The sequence below is a fragment of the Mchenga conophoros genome, linkage group LG17 (genome assembly GCF_057382185.1).
Source record: "Mchenga conophoros isolate Kocher_MC1m ecotype Shallow Benthic linkage group LG17, M_conophoros_male_GT1.1, whole genome shotgun sequence".
Classification (NCBI taxonomy): Eukaryota; Metazoa; Chordata; class Actinopteri; order Cichliformes; family Cichlidae; genus Mchenga; species Mchenga conophoros.
In genome coordinates this window covers 23,725,603-23,744,172 of record NC_140542.1, presented here as the reverse complement: position 1 = coordinate 23,744,172, position 18,570 = coordinate 23,725,603, and the positions used below count along the sequence as shown (strand labels likewise).

Sequence of the window (18,570 nt, the reverse complement as noted above, 5' to 3'; positions counted from 1 at the left end):
TAATGCACCACACACTGACTGCCATGTTTGGTGTTTAGCATTTGTTTAGCAGTTAACTTGTCTGCCAGATGAACGAAGGTATGATTTGGAATATTTTTTATAATGCGCGGAGTTTAAAGACGTTTAGTCAGAAACCGGAGCTCTGTACGCAGCCCCTGAAGGCATCACATAGTAAAACATGCCGAATCAGCTGAAGAGGAGCTTTAACACCTGAGGAACCAACAGATGTGATATACGAATAATTAAAAGGATAACAAACGAGCTTATCACACTAAAGAAGACGAGTTTTTCTTTCTTTTAACACAAAAATATAAAATACTATTTATTTTACAAGTTTAATCCTAATATAAGGACCGGGGAAGTTCCAGAATCCGCCACTAGGTGGCAGTAAACACTACAGTAAACAACCTTTATAAAACAATGTAAACACTATAGTTGTACACATGTTTGCAGCATGTGGGTGGCCTAAGTGCTAGTGGCCGACGATAGTGACTGTTATTGAATGTTTAAGCAGTTTAATTTAACCGTTAAAGCTTTTACATTTTTGTTGTGTTTTTACACAAAAGTGATCAGTTTTTCCTCCTCACTACCTATCAGTGCATTCGATGTGCACCTATACAGCAAATTTTAACTTCTTCCTATTTTCAATAGCAACTCGTGTGATAAATAAAGTTAATCTCAACTAATTTTCTCCCTTATTTAGTTTAAAAGTTTTATTTCGGTACAACTCATTTGGAGATACTGTCTCTGAGTAGCATAGATGGTGTTATTTGTTATTTTCTGCTGGTACCTTAGCAGTTTGAAGTGTTTCTCCAGGATCACTTGAACAGATCAGATTCAGGCTGGCTATGGGGCAAGTCGACAGACAAAGAAGCCTTTATCTCTTAATGATTCAAACCTAAACCATAACAAAACTGTATTATACTGAACAAAGAGCTCAGTATTGCTTCCATGAAATTGAACTTTGTCAGTGCAGTCTCTTTGGAGATTTTAAGATGTCTCATTAAGTCAGAATTGTAGATTTCTCAGGTAAATATCTTGCAGTTACAGAGTAGCAGGTTCTGCTCCTGGTTGTGTCATGAGGTTTATTATAGTTTGTGTTTAACTTGTTTTTGGGAGTGTTTTTTAAGCTGCCGTAAGAAATTAACTTCCCACTTCTGTGATAAACAAAGTTTATTTTAATGGCTCTCCTACTTAATTTGGTATGGTTTATAAAAACTCACCACACACTTTGTTAGGCAAAATGTTCAACTGTTAGTTAATGCAAATGTCCAATCATCCGCAGCTCAGCGCATTTAGGCATGTAGACACGAACGAGACAACCTGCTGAAGTTCAAACTGAGCATCAGATTTTAGTGACTATAAATGTGATTCGGCCTTTGAGCTGACAAAGAGGCAACAGTAACTTAAATAACCACTTTATAACCCAGTTACGAGGAAGAGAATCTCTGAACGCGCAGTACGTCAAATCTGGAAGCAGATGGGCTACAGCAGCAGAAGACCACACCGACCGCTGCTCCTGTCAGCTAATCCATAAAAGTTAATTCTGTTTATCTGGACATAGCGTTTTTAGTGGGAGAAACGTTTTGTCACTCATCCAAGCGACTTCTTCAGTCTGCACTGAAACGTTTCTCCCACTGAGAACACTACGGCCAGATGAACAGAATCAACTTTTTGGGATTTACTTGTCTGGATGATTGAGCATGCATCCTGTCAGCTAAGAACAGGAAACTGAGGCTCCAGTTAAAATAGGCTCACCAAAATAAGACCACAGAAGATGAAAAAATGTTGCCCAAGTCTTGATTCTTGCTGTGACATTCAGGGTTAGAATTTAATGTAAAAATCATAAAAGCATGGATCCATCCCTTCCTTGTATCCATAGTTCAGGTTGCTGCTGCTTGTGTGCAGGATATGCACACTTTTACCTCCTTAGTACCAACTGAGTATTGTTTAAACTCCATGGCCTACCTGCATATATTCTTTGATTGTTGCCATCCCTTAACGGCCACAGTGTGCATATCTTCTGATGTACTCTGTACTCAAACGCCCTCCATAGTCCAACGGAGCACCTTTAGGATGCTCTACTGGAAGCCATCTCAGAGAAATATTACCAGCACCTTATTGAATCTGTGCCATGTAGAATTATTGCAGTTTAGAAGACAAAAAGAGGTCCAATTCGGCACTAGTAAGGTCAGCTGAACAGATACAAGATGAACAATTGTAACTGATTCAGGCTGTTTTTAAGATCTCTTTGAGCATATGTCTGTTCTTGGTTTTTGGTGAAGTGCCTTACTCACACCTACATTAACTCTTTCCACCATGAAGACCTTCCATGTACCCTAATTAAAGTGTTTTAACACCTCAGTATACATCATTAAAGATGAGATTTGATGACCATTAGAAGGGCAGAGATACCCCTCATTGACTTCTTAATGCATAGCCAGGCTTGAAATATGACCAAAACAAGTGTCAGCTCTATTTGGCATTCACAGAGGAAAGAGTTAGGGTTTAGTTTTAGTTTAGTTAACTAAAAGTAACTTTAGCAGCTACCTCTGCCCACTGCAGATCTAAGTATTTGCCTCCAAAGCCAAGAGGGACCCAAAGAAGGCGCAGCAGCAGCTGCAGCTGTTGTAAGTCAGGCAAGAACAAAATCCCACACGAAACAGATCAAATAACCGACCCAACCTGTTCTTTAACCCCGCTGTGACACACGAGCGTGAGGACAAACTTCCAGGATGGTTTTTTATTTCACACTGAAAAATGCAGGAGGACAAGGCAGACACGGTGACAGGAGAGAGGGCTGGTTGGGTTGGAGGCGGGGCCAGCATCAGGGCTGTCAGACAAATGAGAGAAATACACCTTTGTTTCTTTTAATACCGTACCCGTAGAGGTGAACGTAAACTCACAGCAGATCATTAAACTCACACGTTTGAGCCCGACCCTTCCGCTGAGCGTGGCCCTGTAAACACTGACGCAGAGAAAGGGGATCGAACTGTGAGCAGTTCACAAAACGTCACTGGAAACAGGATTGTGGACGCACGTTCAGCTACATGTCACCTCCTCCGAGTCCCATCAGGGGCGCAGAAGCCCCCACGAGGACAAAAATAAAAGCGCTGATTGTAAAAATAGCTTCACTTCCTTTTCCCGCAGAGCTGCCTCTCACACAGATCCTTAAGAAATCAGCTGATTTGACCTTCAGCTCCTCGGTGTGTGTGTTCAGACAGAAAATCGCTCCTGGACAGATTTCACTGTGTATTTTACTCCCTGAAACATTAAGGCTCAGATTTCCTGATGTGTATTAAAAACTTTTGGATTCATATTTAGAAACTGGCTAAGCATGTAGAACCTGCAGTACACTTTTTTTTTTATTTTTATTTAAGTTGGTGTTAGTGTTGAATTCCTGGTTTGAGTTTACTTCCTGTGAGTACAGTTCCCCTGGCGTTTCCTCATCTGCTCCTCTCTCAGTTTTGTCTTTCTGTTTGTGTCTCAGGCTCAGAATGGTGTACTGCAGAACAGGCTTAAAGCCTCTTTTCACCAGGCTGAATCACCATGGCAACCTATGCTGGAGCAGGTTATGTTCAGAGTTTTGTTTAAAATCTGTGAAAGCTTTTTAACGCCACAGGAAAAAAAAAAGATTATTATCTCAGATGTTTACATTTATAAGTCGTCTCATGGCGAGATGTATTTATTTTTTTCCAATGGCGAGAACAATCTTCCGTTGGAAACCCACTGAATTGAGAATATAAAAAGTAAATGACTTTTAGTTTGAACTAAAGTGATTCCTTCGTCAGAGAGCGTCAGACCTGAACACACCGAGTCACCTTTTAATATTTAAATGTCTGCAGCGTTTTGGAGCTCTCGTGTGCAGCTGTCGAAATAAACAGCCTCACGCAGAGCTGTAAAACAAATGTTAATTTTAAGCCACCTAAAGCAGAGAAAGCCTGGTTATATTGAGCTTTGTTGGCAGCTTGCCCCTCTGTCTTCATGTTTAATGCCAGCATTGTTTAATGCAGCTTGGTTCGTTTTGGGTTACTTCCTGCTTTACTGAAGGTTAGCTTTGTGTCCTTTACCCGATTCCCTGACTATTCTCGCCTCTTAACTGTGTTCAGCTGCTGTTATGCCTCCGAGTGTTTTTAGATACTTATCTGTCTCCAGCGTCCTGTATTTGGGTCCAAACTTTGCAATTTTTAAGGAGTTCTAAACCTTTATTGGATGAGAACAGGTGAGAGGAGACAGGAAAGGAGGAAGAGAACTAAAGGAAGCCATCTGCAGCCTTTCAGCCTGCAGGTCGCTTGTTATTCTTTATATTATGAATAAATTTTTTCAAATTCCAATTTTATAAAATTTTTCGTGTTATTATTATAAATGAATAAAATCAGATGACTGTGGAGGGGTTTCTGCCTGAACACACAGTGCAGCTCTGATTTAAAGTTAAAAAATGTGCAACTAAAACCGTTTTTCTTCTCATACAATCAGAAGTTTCTTCCACATCTACAGAGCGACTGTGATCACGTTTCAGAGTGTGGATGACACCGGGGTCTGCTGACCTCAACACTGTAAGGTCTTCATGTTGTTATAGTGGTTCTGGTACCTGAGTTTTAACAGCAAACAGAGCAGTAAGAATTGTGGGTAATGTACAGTAATGTGGACGGATGGGTGACAGAGTGTCGTGGGCTGGATTTTCTCTGATGTAACACAGACATAAACACTGTCTCTGCTTAGTGCTCGGTTAAAGCGGTTTCATCTCTAGTCCTTCTCTGGGTTTTGTCTGTCTCTGCCCTCTTCGTCGTCCCCCTCTTTCTCCTCCTTGTCATCATCATCTCCGAACGTCTGCTCCTCCATGCTGATGAGGGAGTGTGAGCGAGCAGCCACCTGAGCTGCGAGGGCGGAGCTGAAGCTGAGCGCCTCAGAGCCGTGGATCTCCGTCAGTCTGTCCATCACAGAGACGGCGGAGACTTTAGGCTTCAGGAAGCAGTCCAGGCCGTTCTCCCCCTCCCCCTCCTCCAGGACGCCATCATACTGGTGCAGCTCTGACGCACCTCCTCCTCCTCTGCTGCAGACAGACGTTCCTCCCATCTCTGATTGCTCCACACCGCAGCTGAACTCTGTCACGGGGTCGGTGGAGGGGTTAGGCCTCACCCCATCGTGTCTTCCTTCCTGCTCCTTCTCTTCATTTCCAGCAGAGCGCTCTGATAGGTTGTTTCCTCTGTCGATGGCAGGTTCTCCTTTGCCCACAGATGTCAGATCGTCTGACGGCTGAGTGGAAGGGTCTGAACCCTCTGTGTGAACCGAAAGCCCCACGGCGGCTGCGAGAAAGAAAGAAAGACGTGGATGATTTCAGTGACATCTGCTGGTGGGGAAACTTGTAGGAATAATAATTATTTATTAGGCTCTGCTGCTAACTATAACATAACATTAATAAGGAACATTAGCTCAAAATTTGAGTAATAATTATTCGTTTTGCCTGCATGCATTTAAAAATGTACACGCAGATTTTATGAACTGTCATCCTGAGGATCAGTAGACGCGTTTTTCGAACGTCCAGTGCAGACCTTGGTCGCTGAAGAGCAGCTGCTTCCTCTTCATCCTCTCCCCCTCTGACGCACGGAAGCCCAGGACAGCTTTCAGCTCAGACAGGACGCGACGGGACTCCTCCCTCTCCCGCCGCTGCCGCTCCCGCTCCTCCGGTGACAACATGTCAGACCATGACCCTCTGCCTTCACCATCAGAGTCCGAGTCAGACACGTAGGCCTCCCACTCCTGGTCGAATAAAAGAGTGGGAGAGGCTGACAACAGGGCAATAAGTCATCAGGGGAAGGGGCACGAGTTATACACATGGTTTCCTGTCCTGACAAAAAATACTCAACAATCGTGCTAAAAATAGCTTCAGATTTAATGTTAAACAGTCGACAGCTGATCTTACCAGCTCCTCCGGCACGGGGTCTCTGTCCAGGATCAGCGGGTAGGATGGAGGAGGATCGGGAACCTCAGGTGGAGGAGGACTGCACTGCTCCAGACCCTCAGCGCTGGCTACACAGAAAGATTTCAGACTAACATTGTTGTGGGAAAGCAACAGTTTGGTCACTGTGCAGACAGCTGTGCTATGATTGGTCTATTTCTTGTCCTACAATGTGTTTAAGCAACTTCCTTCATGACCGGCAACAGTCTTGAGTCATGGTAAAGGAAGGAGGGATAAAAATAGGCCTGAAGTTACGTGAAACCACTGAGCTGATAACGTGGAAGTCACTGCGATGCCTTCACAGGTCGAACCTGACATTATGCGTTTGACCCGCCTCACCTGTACAGGCGTTGGCTCGTCTCAGCATGCGCTCCACCTGACTGATGGTGTCCTCCCAGCAGCCAGTGCTAGCCTGCATGTGTGGCTGCAGCTGGTGGAGCCGGTCGCTCAGGTCCTGGTAGCCCTCGAGCGTCAACTCCGTCAGCTCCTTGGACACCATCAGCTTCTCCAGGTCGTCCTCCAGGATGATCATCCTGATGATGACAAAGAAAGAGGTTCTTTATACACAATTTTCTTCTACAGGGAGTGCAGAATTATTAGGCAAATGAGTATTTTGTCCATATCATCCTCTTCATGCATGTTGTCTTACTCCAAGATGTATAGGCTCGAAAGCCTACTACCAATTAAGCATATTAGGTGATGTGCATCTCTGTAATGAGAAGGGGTGTGGTCTAATGACATCAACACCCTATATCAGATGTGCATAATTATTAGGCAACGTCCTTTCCTTTGGCAAAATGGGTCAAAAGAAGGACTTGACAGGCTCAGAAAAGTCAAAAATAGTGAGATATCTTGCAGAGGGATGCAGCAGTCTCAAAATTGCAAAGCTTCTGAAGCGTGATCATCGAAGAATCAAGCGTTTCATTCAAAATAGTCAACAGGGTCGCAAGAAGCGTGTGGAAAAACCAAGGCGCAAAATAACTGCCCATGAACTGAGAAAAGTCAAGCGTGCAGCTGCCAAGATGCCACTTGCCACCAGTTTGGCCATATTTCAGAGCTGCAACATCACTGGAGTGCCCAAAAGCACAAGGTGTGCAATACTCAGAGACATGGCCAAGGTAAGAAAGGCTGAAAGACGACCACCACTGAACAAGACACACAAGCTGAAACGTCAAGACTGGGCCAAGAAATATCTCAAGACTGGTTTTTCTAAGGTTTTATGGACTGATGAAATGAGAGTGAGTCTTGATGGGCCAGATGGATGGGCCCGTGGCTGGATTGGTAAAGGGCAGAGAGCTCCAGTCCGACTCAGACGCCAGCAAGGTGGAGGTGGAGTACTGGTTTGGGCTGGCATCATCAAAGATGAGCTTGTGGGGCCTTTTCGGGTTGAGGATGGAGTCAAGCTCAACTCCCAGTCCTACTGCCAGTTTCTGGAAGACACCTTCTTCAAGCAGTGGTACAGGAAGAAGTCTGCATCCTTCAAGAAAAACATGATTTTCATGCAGGACAATGCTCCATCACACGCGTCCAAGTACTCCACAGCGTGGCTGGCAAGAAAGGGTATAAAAGAAGAAAAACTAATGACATGGCCTCCTTGTTCACCTGATCTGAACCCCATTGAGAACCTGTGGTCCATCATCAAATGTGAGATTTACAAGGAGGGAAAACAGTACACCTCTCTGAACAGTGTCTGGGAGGCTGTGGTTGCTGCTGCACGCAATGTTGATGGTGAACAGATCAAAACACTGACAGAACCCATGGATGGCAGGCTTTTGAGTGTCCTTGCAAAGAAAGGTGGCTATATTGGTCGCTGATTTGTTTTGGTTTTGTTTTTGAATGTCAGAAATGTATATTTGTGAATGTGGAGATGTTATATTGGTTTCACTGGTAAAAATAAATAATTGAAATGGGTATATATTTGTTTTTTGTTAAGTTGCCTAATAATTCTGCACAGTAATAGTCACCTGCACACACAGATATCCCCCTAAAATAGCTCAAACTAAAAACTACTTCCAAAAACATTCAGCTTTGATATTAATGAGTTTTTTGGGTTCATTGAGAACATGGTTGTTGTTCAATAATAAAATTATTCCTCAAAAATACAACTTGCCTAATAATTCTGCACTCCCTGTATATGTTCTGCTTTGTTGCTATGGTGACCTGCTATCTCTGAATGGTACACGGTCTCCTTTTATTTAGAACGAGATTATTCAAGGTTTTCTCACTCGCTGAGCAGCGCTTTCAGGTGCAGCTGCAGGCTTCGGATGGAGGTGTGGAGGGTGTTGAGCTCTCGGCATTTCTCTCTGGCTCGCCCTGTCCTGTCGCAGCCTGTGGTCCTCGGCTGGGTCTCAAAGTGTCTGTGAAAGTCGAAGCTGCGCTGCACTTCGCCGAGACAGCTCGCCAGAGCGTGATGGAGGGGCTCGGTCACGGCGGAGATGGACCGGTAGAGCGGAGGAGGAAGAGGAAGAGGAGAGGAGGCGTCTTCTGTGGGTCTGATTTCCTCAGACTCCTCTACTCGGCTCGGAGAGAGGAGAAGGGCCAGCCGACGGAAACATTCGGAGCTTTGACCGACCCACAGCTGGAACAGCATCTGCATTAAGACAAGCCAATAAACCTGAGATAAATAGCTTCTTTCAGGCGTTCTTGCTTCGATATAACCAACACACTTCCTCTCTTTCTTCAGCACTGCTTCAGGCTTTTGAAAATCAGAAGCCAAAGTGAGGTCAGAGCATGAATAGACTTTTTTGTATCCTAGTTATTTATCGAGCTCTAAAAGGTTGAAGAAAATAAGCGATTTGGCTAAAAGTGTCCGAAAATGTGTCTGAAAATAAACAGGAAACAGAAAGTATATGGCAAAATTCATAATAACGACTGTTTTGGTTAACTGAAATCAGGATTATTTAACAGGGGGAGCAGAGATGTTATCAAAAATCAAAGATTTTTTGAATTTTAGAAAAAGAAACAGACGTCTTTAGGGGGAAAAAAAAAACTGTGCTTTTCCTGATTTTTGTGTTTTAATAATGAGTGGAAGCCAAAATTGTAAACGCAATGAGAATTTGATTAACTGCCTTTGACCCTTGGGCTTTACCTTCAAGGCAGGCAGGCTGTAGTCATCCGTAAGCTCCTGGGCCTGCTCGTCTCCCAGGTGTTCGATACCCAGGCCAAGCCCCAGCTCCTTCAGAGGCACCGCGGACACGTAGTTGGTCACATTATCGATCTCAGAGTTCAGAGGGAACGTTGATGGGCATTAAGGACAAGTGATAGAAGTGTGGAAAGTCTCTTTTGCATAAATACATAGAAGTTTATAAATTTCTCATTTTATATAGATCTGCGCGGATCTTTTCGAATAGTTTAAAGAGGTAGCCTTGACTGTCATCAAAGGAAGCTTTGGGATTTCCACCCACACCATCAAAGCCTCAACCTTCAAAGACAATCACATTTCCCTCAGATATGTGACCACGCTTTGATGACAACGATAAATTCAATTATGAGTTCGGTAAAGGACATTCAAATACTGAAGAGAAGAAACTGTCTAAATTCAAGCTCCTAAAAGCTTAAAAATCATGAAAATAAAGAATTCCCTGACAACAGCATCCACTCCCAGTTATCTCAGGTAAAGGATATGCCTTGAGCATGTGACAGGTGGCCCTGCGCGATGCCCTGAAGGCCGAACGCAGCGCCCGGTACAAGGCCTTCCTCAGTCCGATGAGCTGCTGGCCACGTAGCCCCGCCCCCGGCCCCGCCCTGCTAAAGGAGCTGGCCGCACTCACCCTGTCGAGCAAACTTGACAAGTGAAATGTGATACAACTGTGGAGACGTCCCAAAGAGGCAGGGGGGCAACACACAACACTGAACAACACATCACAGAAGACGAGACAAAGACACTGAGACGGGTTAGAAACGCTTTAGTGTCAGAAACAAGCAGGTGTGACAAGAACAGCTACGCAACTCAACACATCATCTTTTCTTAAATGAATCAATACTTGAGTATTAATCCAAGCTAGCAGCATGTAAATAGCTGTCCAAAGATAACCAAATCCATCCTCCAGCAGCTTTTGTGTAAAAAAGGTGGAGGCAAAAGAGGACCTCTGCAGGTCTGTTAGTCCTGGTTTATTGCAAAACACTACAATATAGTGATTAGAAGATGAAAATTAGAATATTTTACATATTTTAAACAAAGTTCTAGAAGCCGACGGACAACTTCAGGGAAAAAATAATTAGATAAACATATCACTTATATGGATGGGTTCAAAAAGGACTCCACTTGGTCACTTAGGGGTTAAAAAAAGAAAACGCTCATCATCACTGACTCCAGTAAAATGTGGACACAGAGGAGTACACAGAGACATCAGAGGAAAACAATCAAGGCTGTGCATATATGTGTGCCCTTGTAATCCTCTGAAATGACTGTGTGTGATGGGATGCACTACCAGGAGCTCCACACTGTTCTTTCAACTTCCAAGCAGAAAAACTGAGCCGTTCAGAATAAAAGACCTGAAAAAGGGTGCTATCAGCAGGAAGCATCACTGATAAGTCAACCAAATGTCAGGCGCTGATAGTTTACAACTTGTTTTACAGTAAAATGTAGACTGTTCGAAAAGCTGTGAGTAACGTTACAATATTTGCATGTAGCATGTGAGCACATTTGTCAAATCAGCCATAGATATATATACACAAAGATGCCCTTTTATATTAAAAGAGTGCTTATATCTATGATTATTAGCTTCTAGCAGCTAAATAACCACCAGGCACAGTGAACTATGAATTTTTGCCAAAAGGCATTTTGTTTTACATTGTGATACTGATTGTTTTCCCCTTGTTTATTGACTGTGACATACAGTGCATCATGCCTACAGACAGACAGAGACCACAGTAGGCTAAAAATCAACGATTAACCAAGATAAACACAGAGGATAACTAATGGTTAGGACACAGAATTAGTTTAGCATAAACAGTCAAATATGGGACAACATTCTGTAAATGCCCACCTTAACTACACTGATCGATTGATGTGTGGGTGGATGTAAAACAAGCACACTTACAGGGTGAAACCTCTGGAGATGACTTCAGTCTCCTGCACCAGACGCAGGGCTTTTCGGGACAGCCCCGTCAGGGTCTTGCCGTTGTGAACCAGAGTCTGGAGCTGGGTGGCCCTGGTGTGGACAGCTCTCTGCATACGGCCCTGTCTCCACAACGTGACCATCCTCAGTCCCACCCAGCCCAGCAGGGCCAAGCCCCACGGAGCTGCAGCCAGCGACCACAGGCCCCCAGACACGGAGCAGAGCCCCAGCAGCACTGAGGCCAGGCCGACCAGCCCGGCCATGTCCCTGAGAGACGAGCACAGGGAGGAATTTTGACCCTGTCAACATTTATATGTACTGAGCCCGGATAAAAGGGCAACAATTTTACATGTCAGTGTTAGATTATTAGAGTTGGGGAGTACGTGGGAGTAAACGGCTGTGTAATGTCTTCTGTGGTTCTGGAGTCACATTAATTAAAGCTATAACGATCATGCACCACATCATCCTGTGTGTGATGCAATTTATATCTGCACTGGATTTTCTCCAGCATCAGCATTCATCAAACATTGTTAAATTCCTGTTTTTGAAGCTCTTTGATGTAAACCTCCCACTAAGATGCTGAATTTTCATGAATCATTAAAAATAATGAACACAGAGGTTCATTCTTGACCTCAGAGACCTTTTCACTTAAAAGCTTTATGAAACATCAATTTTAGCCAAAAGAATTTTGAACTGTAAGAGCTTCATTGACAAACTAAGACTATTCACCTGTAAAACTTAATAATAGAGACTTTAAATGCAACCAGCTTTATAAAGACAATAATCCTTATTTATTTCCTGTCAAACTTTAGTGCGGCCCCTCACTTCATTGACCACTTGAAACAACACTCCCCTTAAAGGCCACCTGCCATTTAAGCCAGTTTTCCTATGATTGAAGGTGGCGCTTCTGTGCCAATGAAAGCCTACAGAATAGCTAAGTTTCATATGATAAGAATTTTGGTCAAAAAATTTGACATTTAGTTTTGTAGAAGATATCCAATACCTTGGATGCAAAAAAAGTCATTCAATATTTGTGAAAGGGAGTTCTCGACTGTCTGTTTCAAAGTGGCGTACCATAGGGAGGGCTTGGCGATGAGGCTCGGTCTAGGTAAGGTGTTCGCTCTGCGAGGCGAGCCAGAGGGTGAGGAGCCGAGGGTGAGCAGACTCGGGTCTAAGAGCTCGATCAGCTCCACGTCCTCCTGCAGCAGCACGTCCTGGTCCAGAATGCACCTGACCGAGTACTGGCCGAACATGCAGTCCTGCAGAGGGCAAAAAAAAAAGTTTATTTTAAAAAAACAAAACAAAAACAAACCAAACAAAAACACGAACTGTAGGCGCTGGTTTCAGTGCCAGTCTTCCTGCACCTACCAGCTTCTGGTCCAGCTTGCGAGATGCTGCCGCCTGGTGAAATGGGCTCCATCTCCATAAGGCCTCAGCCAGTCTCCATAAGCCCTGCATATTACACACAAGGGAAAGGTTTGGATCATTTAGGTCAGGATTCCATTCCAGCTTCATGCAATATTTTATCCCGCCAATAGTAAACAAAAGAATAAAAGTGAAATATCCCACTATGAATCACCTCTATGACTTTTTGTTTGCCAACATATTTATTACATTTTTAACACAAAACAAACAACTGATAGAAAACCTCAATCAGGACAACAAAGTACACAGCTATTATAATGAAAAAAAGGCTATTTAATTTAAAAAACACAAGAAAAACATCAATAAACAATAAACAACCATTCTCTACTGTCCGATCCAAATACTTCCCTTCAAAAATTTCAAATTTAAGTGTGTCATTCAGTTCAGTGACTCAGATGCACTGGAAACCATTGACCTGCTGGATCACTGCTCTGCACCCACATGTCTTCAGACTGTTTTGGTTTGCTTCGAGTCCCAGAACGAGTGTGCAAACACACTTCCAAAAAAAAAAAAGGGAAAAAAAAGGAGTATCCCAGGAGACAAAGCCTTTCAGGCAACCACAATAAGTGCAATGTGTGTTTGTGAAACACCCACGAGTCTTTTATATCAGCACCAGGGCACGAAAGCCACACAACCGCTTCACTTTGATGAATTTCTAGTTTAGCGTTTACACTTTCTGCCTCAACAAGACTACCTTTTATCCCTTCAAAAATGCAGGCCGGACAGAGGAAAAGGACGGGCTCCTTTGATTCCAGAAATATGAAAAGTTTGTACGCCCTTCATTCGACACAATGCAGACACACTTCTGTTTTATTTCTCGCTTCCTAGGAGCCTGGATTCCTAGCACAGTAAAATATACGATTAACTGAGACGGCGAGCCTCTGGCTTTTTGGTATGTTGTAACGTATTTTTTCATGTGCGGCTAAAACAACAAAAAAACAAATCCAACCCGTGTACTAGTCATGAATGGGATTTTCTTTTCACTAATCTGCTTAGTGTTGCTTAGTGGTATCAGTGAAATGCTTTGTTAAAAAAAACAGGACTCATTTTGAAAGACGTTTTCGGCCTGGAGGCTTTGGTTCTTGTTCTGCTAATGTTACAAAAAAATGAAGGCCAGCCTGGAGATTAGCGTGATAACATTATCTGAAGTCTGCATGTGCTCCAGTTTACAGCAGAAGCAGGGGGTTATTGATCCGACATGGGCAGCCAGGCCACTCTGACCCTTTTTCTCTGGGGATGAAAAGAAAAAAATCCAAAGTGTTATTAGTCTAAAGGCTGCGGTCGTATTGATTACTGATCAGAGAGTGAGTCTAACCCATCACCATGTGTGCTGCCAGTGTGGACCACAACTCTGTTCACTCTGGTGTGGAAAGTATAATGAACACCTGAAATACCTATGGCTTCTGCATTAACAGCAACATGTAGTTCTCAGGTTACAGTGCAGGGTTTTCAGCTACGATGTACCTGTGGTGCAGATTTAACACAGAAGCATAAATGCACTGTTGACTGTCTCCGTGGCTGTGAGTCAGCTGCCTCCAAACGTGCTGCGTTTGCAACTTCTTAAATATTCTCCAGACAAGCAACCTCGATATAACAGCGATTAAAAACAAAACAAATTCTGAATATAGTAAAAGCAAAACCAAAACTAAAGATTTCCAACAATATAAGAACAAAGCTGAAATGACCAATCTAACTGAAGGTAAACTCAAAGCAAGCCTCAAAATGAAACTGAAAGAAAAGCTCATTTGAAAATGCAAAATTATAACAACTCTGGAAACACAGAAATAGATCAACCATTTAAACTGAGAAAATGTTTTAAGAAGTTGGGACAGAGCTGTGTTTACCACTGTGCAGCATTCCCTCTTCTTTTAAAAACAGTCTGTAAACATCTGGGAACTAAAGAGAGCAGCTGCTGGATTTTTGGGGGAGGAATGTTGTCCTGTTCTTGTCTGATAGATGATTCTAGCTGCTCAACAATCCTGGGTCTTCTTCTGGGTATTTTTCCCTTCACGATGCTCCAGAAGATCTGGATTACAGGCAGACTAGTTCAGCACTGTGACACTTCTACTATGATGCCATAGTGTTGTAACAGCTTCAGTATGTGGCTCAGCATTGTCTTGCTGAAATATGAAAGGCCTTCCATGAAACAGACTGGAACTTGGTGAACTTCTTTAATAAGAAACTCTGCCTTACTCAGATGCTCTTTCTCATTCCCAGCCATGTCACTGACCTGTTGCCAATGAACTGAATTATTTGCAAAATGTTCCTCAAGCTGTTTCTTTTTAGTACAACTTCCTTTTCTAGCCTTTTGTTGCCCCCATCTCAACATTTTGACACATGTCGCTGTCATCAAAATTTTAAATTACTTTATTTTTCCTAAAATGTTCAATTTTCAAGGTTTAAACATTAGATGTGCTATCAATGTTCTACTGTGAATAAAAAAGGCTTTATGAGATTTTACAGCACCCAACTTTTTTAGAACTGGGGTTGTATTTGGACCTATAATTAAAGTAAGGAAGCACAGTAAAGAAGTAGCTGAGAGGGAAGCATTATTCATTCATCAGTAGTGTAACTTCGGGAATAATGCCACCTCAAAAACCAAATAAACAAACAGCTTATTTTTCAGAATCTTTAAACACGCTGTGCGTTTACCCCGTGTTAGGGTCAGGATTTTACTGTAATGAGATCTGTCTATGTGGTCGAATCGTTTTTGCTTGAGCTCCAGCTTTATCTGGACTCCAGGAAACGGATCACGGTGGAACAACCAAAAAGCTTTCCTGCCTGATCTGAGTCCCTCATCCTCCTTGACTCCTTAGAACAACAGTGCACAGCAGGGAGGAAGCATGACACATACGGAAAGTTCCTGAACACCATTTCCCATTTCAGGAGGAGGGGAGGCCGAGTCATGTTGTCCTGAGCTTCCCATCCTCAGACTGAATCACAGGCCGCTTCAAACCGCAGACGTTTACGGTTAGCATGATGAAAGTACCATTAAAAATTCAGGAGTTTAAATCTTTTAATTGCAGGGGGAAAAAAGCATGTAGCACACATGTGATCATCAGCACACACACGCAGGCTGTAAACGGACGCTCACAGAGGCAGGAATTACGTCAGGCGGAAAGCAGCATGTCGGTAATCGTATTCAGGCGTTCTCTTCTGAGAATCAGAGCAGCAGCAGGGAGAGAAAAATATACCTGAATCAGTGTGCATGAAGCCCTGCTCTCAATGTCTGTCCAAAGTGAAACATATAAACACAACTCACGCAACCGCTGTCTGTGGACGACTGCGTGTCAATATGTGTGAGGAGTCAATATCCAGATCAATTACTTTCTGCCTGACTGCACAATCGTGCACACATGCTGCCCGCTCAGGGCTGCAGAAAACATGGTTAGAGCAATAACCTAACCTGATGAGGGCTTGTTTGACAATGAAGAAGATGTTTTATATGACCTAAAACTTAATGTGCAGCCTATCTGAGCTCTAACAGAGAGCTGGTGTCAGAAACTGATCCACGTAAAGCACGCTGCAGTGTTTGGCTCGTAACATGTTCTGAAGGGGCAAACAGATTTTTCTCAGTATTTCTTTTTCGGCTCCATTGTTATTAATGTTAATAAGGATATTGTTAAATCTTATTGCTATTGCTATTTTTTCAGTAATTACAGGCAAATAAATGGACAGGTTCCACCATCTGAACAGTTTATATCTAATAAAAAAAATTAACCTTTTAATACCTTAAAGATCTTAACTTTTTTCTCATTTTTCACTATTTTCAGACACTTTATAGACCAATGAATAAATGAAATGATCCAAAAATAAAACAAGAAATATTATTGTTGTTATTAATTTATGTAACAGATTTAATATATATGTAATTTCTTGTGTTTTATGTAATGTATTTTCCTTCTATGGATCATGATTATGCAATAAAGATTAACTGACTGTAAGGTCGGAGCTGGATGTCAAGCAGTCTCTTGCTTATAAATTTATTTTAAGCTGAATCTGTGTTCCATTCACTCAACCGTGTAACAAATTTTTGTTTAACAAATGGCCAGAAGTGAGATTACAAAAGCACAGACTACTGTTAATTTGTGCATTTATTTCATTTTCAGACATTTTATAGACCAATCAACCAGGTAAATAATCCACAAAAAAGAAATTAAGAATTATTCCTAAACTCAAATATCCTATTTTAAAACTAACTTAACATTGGATTTTAGTCTGACTTTGTAAGATTTTTTCCACAGAGGAATAATGCAAAACTGTTTTTTATACATTTTAAACAAACTAATTATGTTCTTCAGCTAACAAACACATTGCTTCAAAGATCCCTGTGGTTTTTTCCCACCCTTTTTGAAGAACGAATAACTGCTTTTATGTTCTTTGTCACTCATGGATAGTGTTTTTTTAATAACAAGTTCTATCTACAAAGCCTTTTATTGTATTTTAAGATCATGTCTTTGTCTGGTTTGTGTGTCACTTGGGAGCAATGTGTTAGAGGTTTGATTTAGATCAAGTGGTTGTTAGTGTGTCGTTTCTGGGAGAGGATGTGGGGAACTCACTGAGGTTTTCTGTGGGTCTCCACCGGGAGAGGTGAGGTCTCCCTCTTGCTCGCCATATTCCTCCTCCTGTGATGCTGTCGGACATGCCTCAAAGTCTGTGTGCCCTAGATCCTGCAGATACTGGAAAAGAGGAGAATTCTGCAAAGAGAGAAAGAAAGAGACCGGTTAAGGAGGAGGGGGGAAATTGCATAAAACAGAGCCGGACGGATGAAGACTGGGAGAAGGAGAGGAAATGTGATGATTAGATTAATCAACTGGATTCAGGGTGAGCTGACACTCATCCCGATTTTTGTCCCAGTTTGTCTTGCCGTGAATAAAAAGACGAGGGAAAGGCAGAGACTTTCCCTCAGCTGAGTCTCTACCCTCTCTCCCATGCACCTTCTTCTCTACTCTGGGAGGATGTGAATCTGGAAATCATCTCACACTCACACAGATGTCAGCAGGCACCTAGTTCTTCTCTCCTCAAGTCTAAGCACAAGGTGTCATGTTATAATCCTTTCCTGTCAGAGAGGTATAAACAGAGGTATTGCTGCCTGCTTTAAGAAAGCTCAGAAGCAAATCAGCCATGCAGAAAGCAGAAAAATATCCCCCTGCTAAAATTTGCCCAAACGATGTCTGACCCAGTTCTCCCCAGCTGCTCCTCTGCTGCAGCTCTGATAAGCAAACATAAAAACGCATATAGCACCAGCCTGCACAGACGGTTAAACAAATATTAACTGCCACTCACATGCATGGTCACACGAAGTCGCAGCTCATGTTGTCATCATCCTGGATGCAGAGGTGTGTGTGTCATTTTTCAGAACCGACGCATTGGACGTGGTCATCCCCACCCCACCTCTTAGTAGTGATGAAACACCAACAAACAATGCGCACAACTAGCCCAGCTCAGCCCCTTCTCATGACCACCAAAGCTCCTTGGTAGGAACACGGTTAAGCAGCCAGCCAAATATGTGGAAATGCTTAGGATTGGCAGTGCATGGCAACGGGGCAAACGGCAGGACTGATAGCTAGCTCGGCTAGCTAATGAATTGGGCTCGTAGCTCCTATATTTAGTACAGAACTCGAGCGGTATGACAAAGCATCGGTTGCAAGTTTTGCTAATAAACAGGGGTGGTAATACGTACCTCAAACACCACATCTTCATCAAACTCCTCAGTCATTGCTCTCCGCCATCAACACGCAGCCCGTTTAGCATTCTGAAGTTGTAGGCAACAGTAATCAGGGTAGGAGCAGCGGCTGAGAAGTTAGTTGTTAGCCGGTTGCTAAAGCTCGCCTACAACTTCCATAATGCCTCTGTGTCTTCCAAACGCCGAAAACGAACGTTCGGCTCGATACGCTTTAGAGAGCCTCAGGTGGTCACGAGCGGTAGTGTGGTTTCCCATCCGTTAATGCAAGGGGGCACAGGAGAGTGAAGTTTTCGAAAATTAGCGCGCAAAAAAACGGAAGTTATCTTCAAAATAAAATGCTTCATGTTTTTAACACTGTAGAGTGCTAAGATTTTAAGTAAAACAACTGCAATTGCGATATATTTCAATGGACTCGTATGTTTGAAGACAATGTGCTAACA

At 42.9% G+C, this 18,570-nt stretch overlaps 1 protein-coding gene across 3 annotated transcripts; it reads right to left on the bottom strand.

Annotated features, from left to right (window-relative positions):
• Positions 1–1,818: 1,818 nt before the first annotated feature.
• Positions 1,819–18,394, bottom strand: vezt (vezatin, adherens junctions transmembrane protein). 3 transcript variants are annotated; one of them, XM_085251942.1, is made up of 12 exons: positions 18,128–18,394; positions 17,004–17,141; positions 12,388–12,471; positions 12,094–12,278; positions 11,002–11,286; positions 9,585–9,742; positions 9,048–9,196; positions 8,185–8,549; positions 6,299–6,492; positions 5,924–6,030; positions 5,553–5,760; positions 1,819–5,306 (listed from the first exon to the last, which is right to left on the bottom strand). In XM_085251942.1, the coding sequence occupies exons 1-12, from the start codon at positions 18,161–18,163 to the stop codon at positions 4,747–4,749; spliced, it is 2,469 nt and encodes an 822-aa protein (XP_085108068.1). In that variant the 5' UTR covers positions 18,164–18,394; the 3' UTR covers positions 1,819–4,746. The 3 variants fall into 3 exon arrangements, with proteins under 3 accessions (XP_085108068.1, XP_085108069.1, XP_085108070.1); XM_085251943.1 differs by having other exon boundaries at positions 9,585–9,730; XM_085251944.1 differs by lacking the exon at positions 18,128–18,394 and adding an exon at positions 17,731–18,044.
• Between the last annotated feature and the right edge of the window lie 176 nt (positions 18,395–18,570).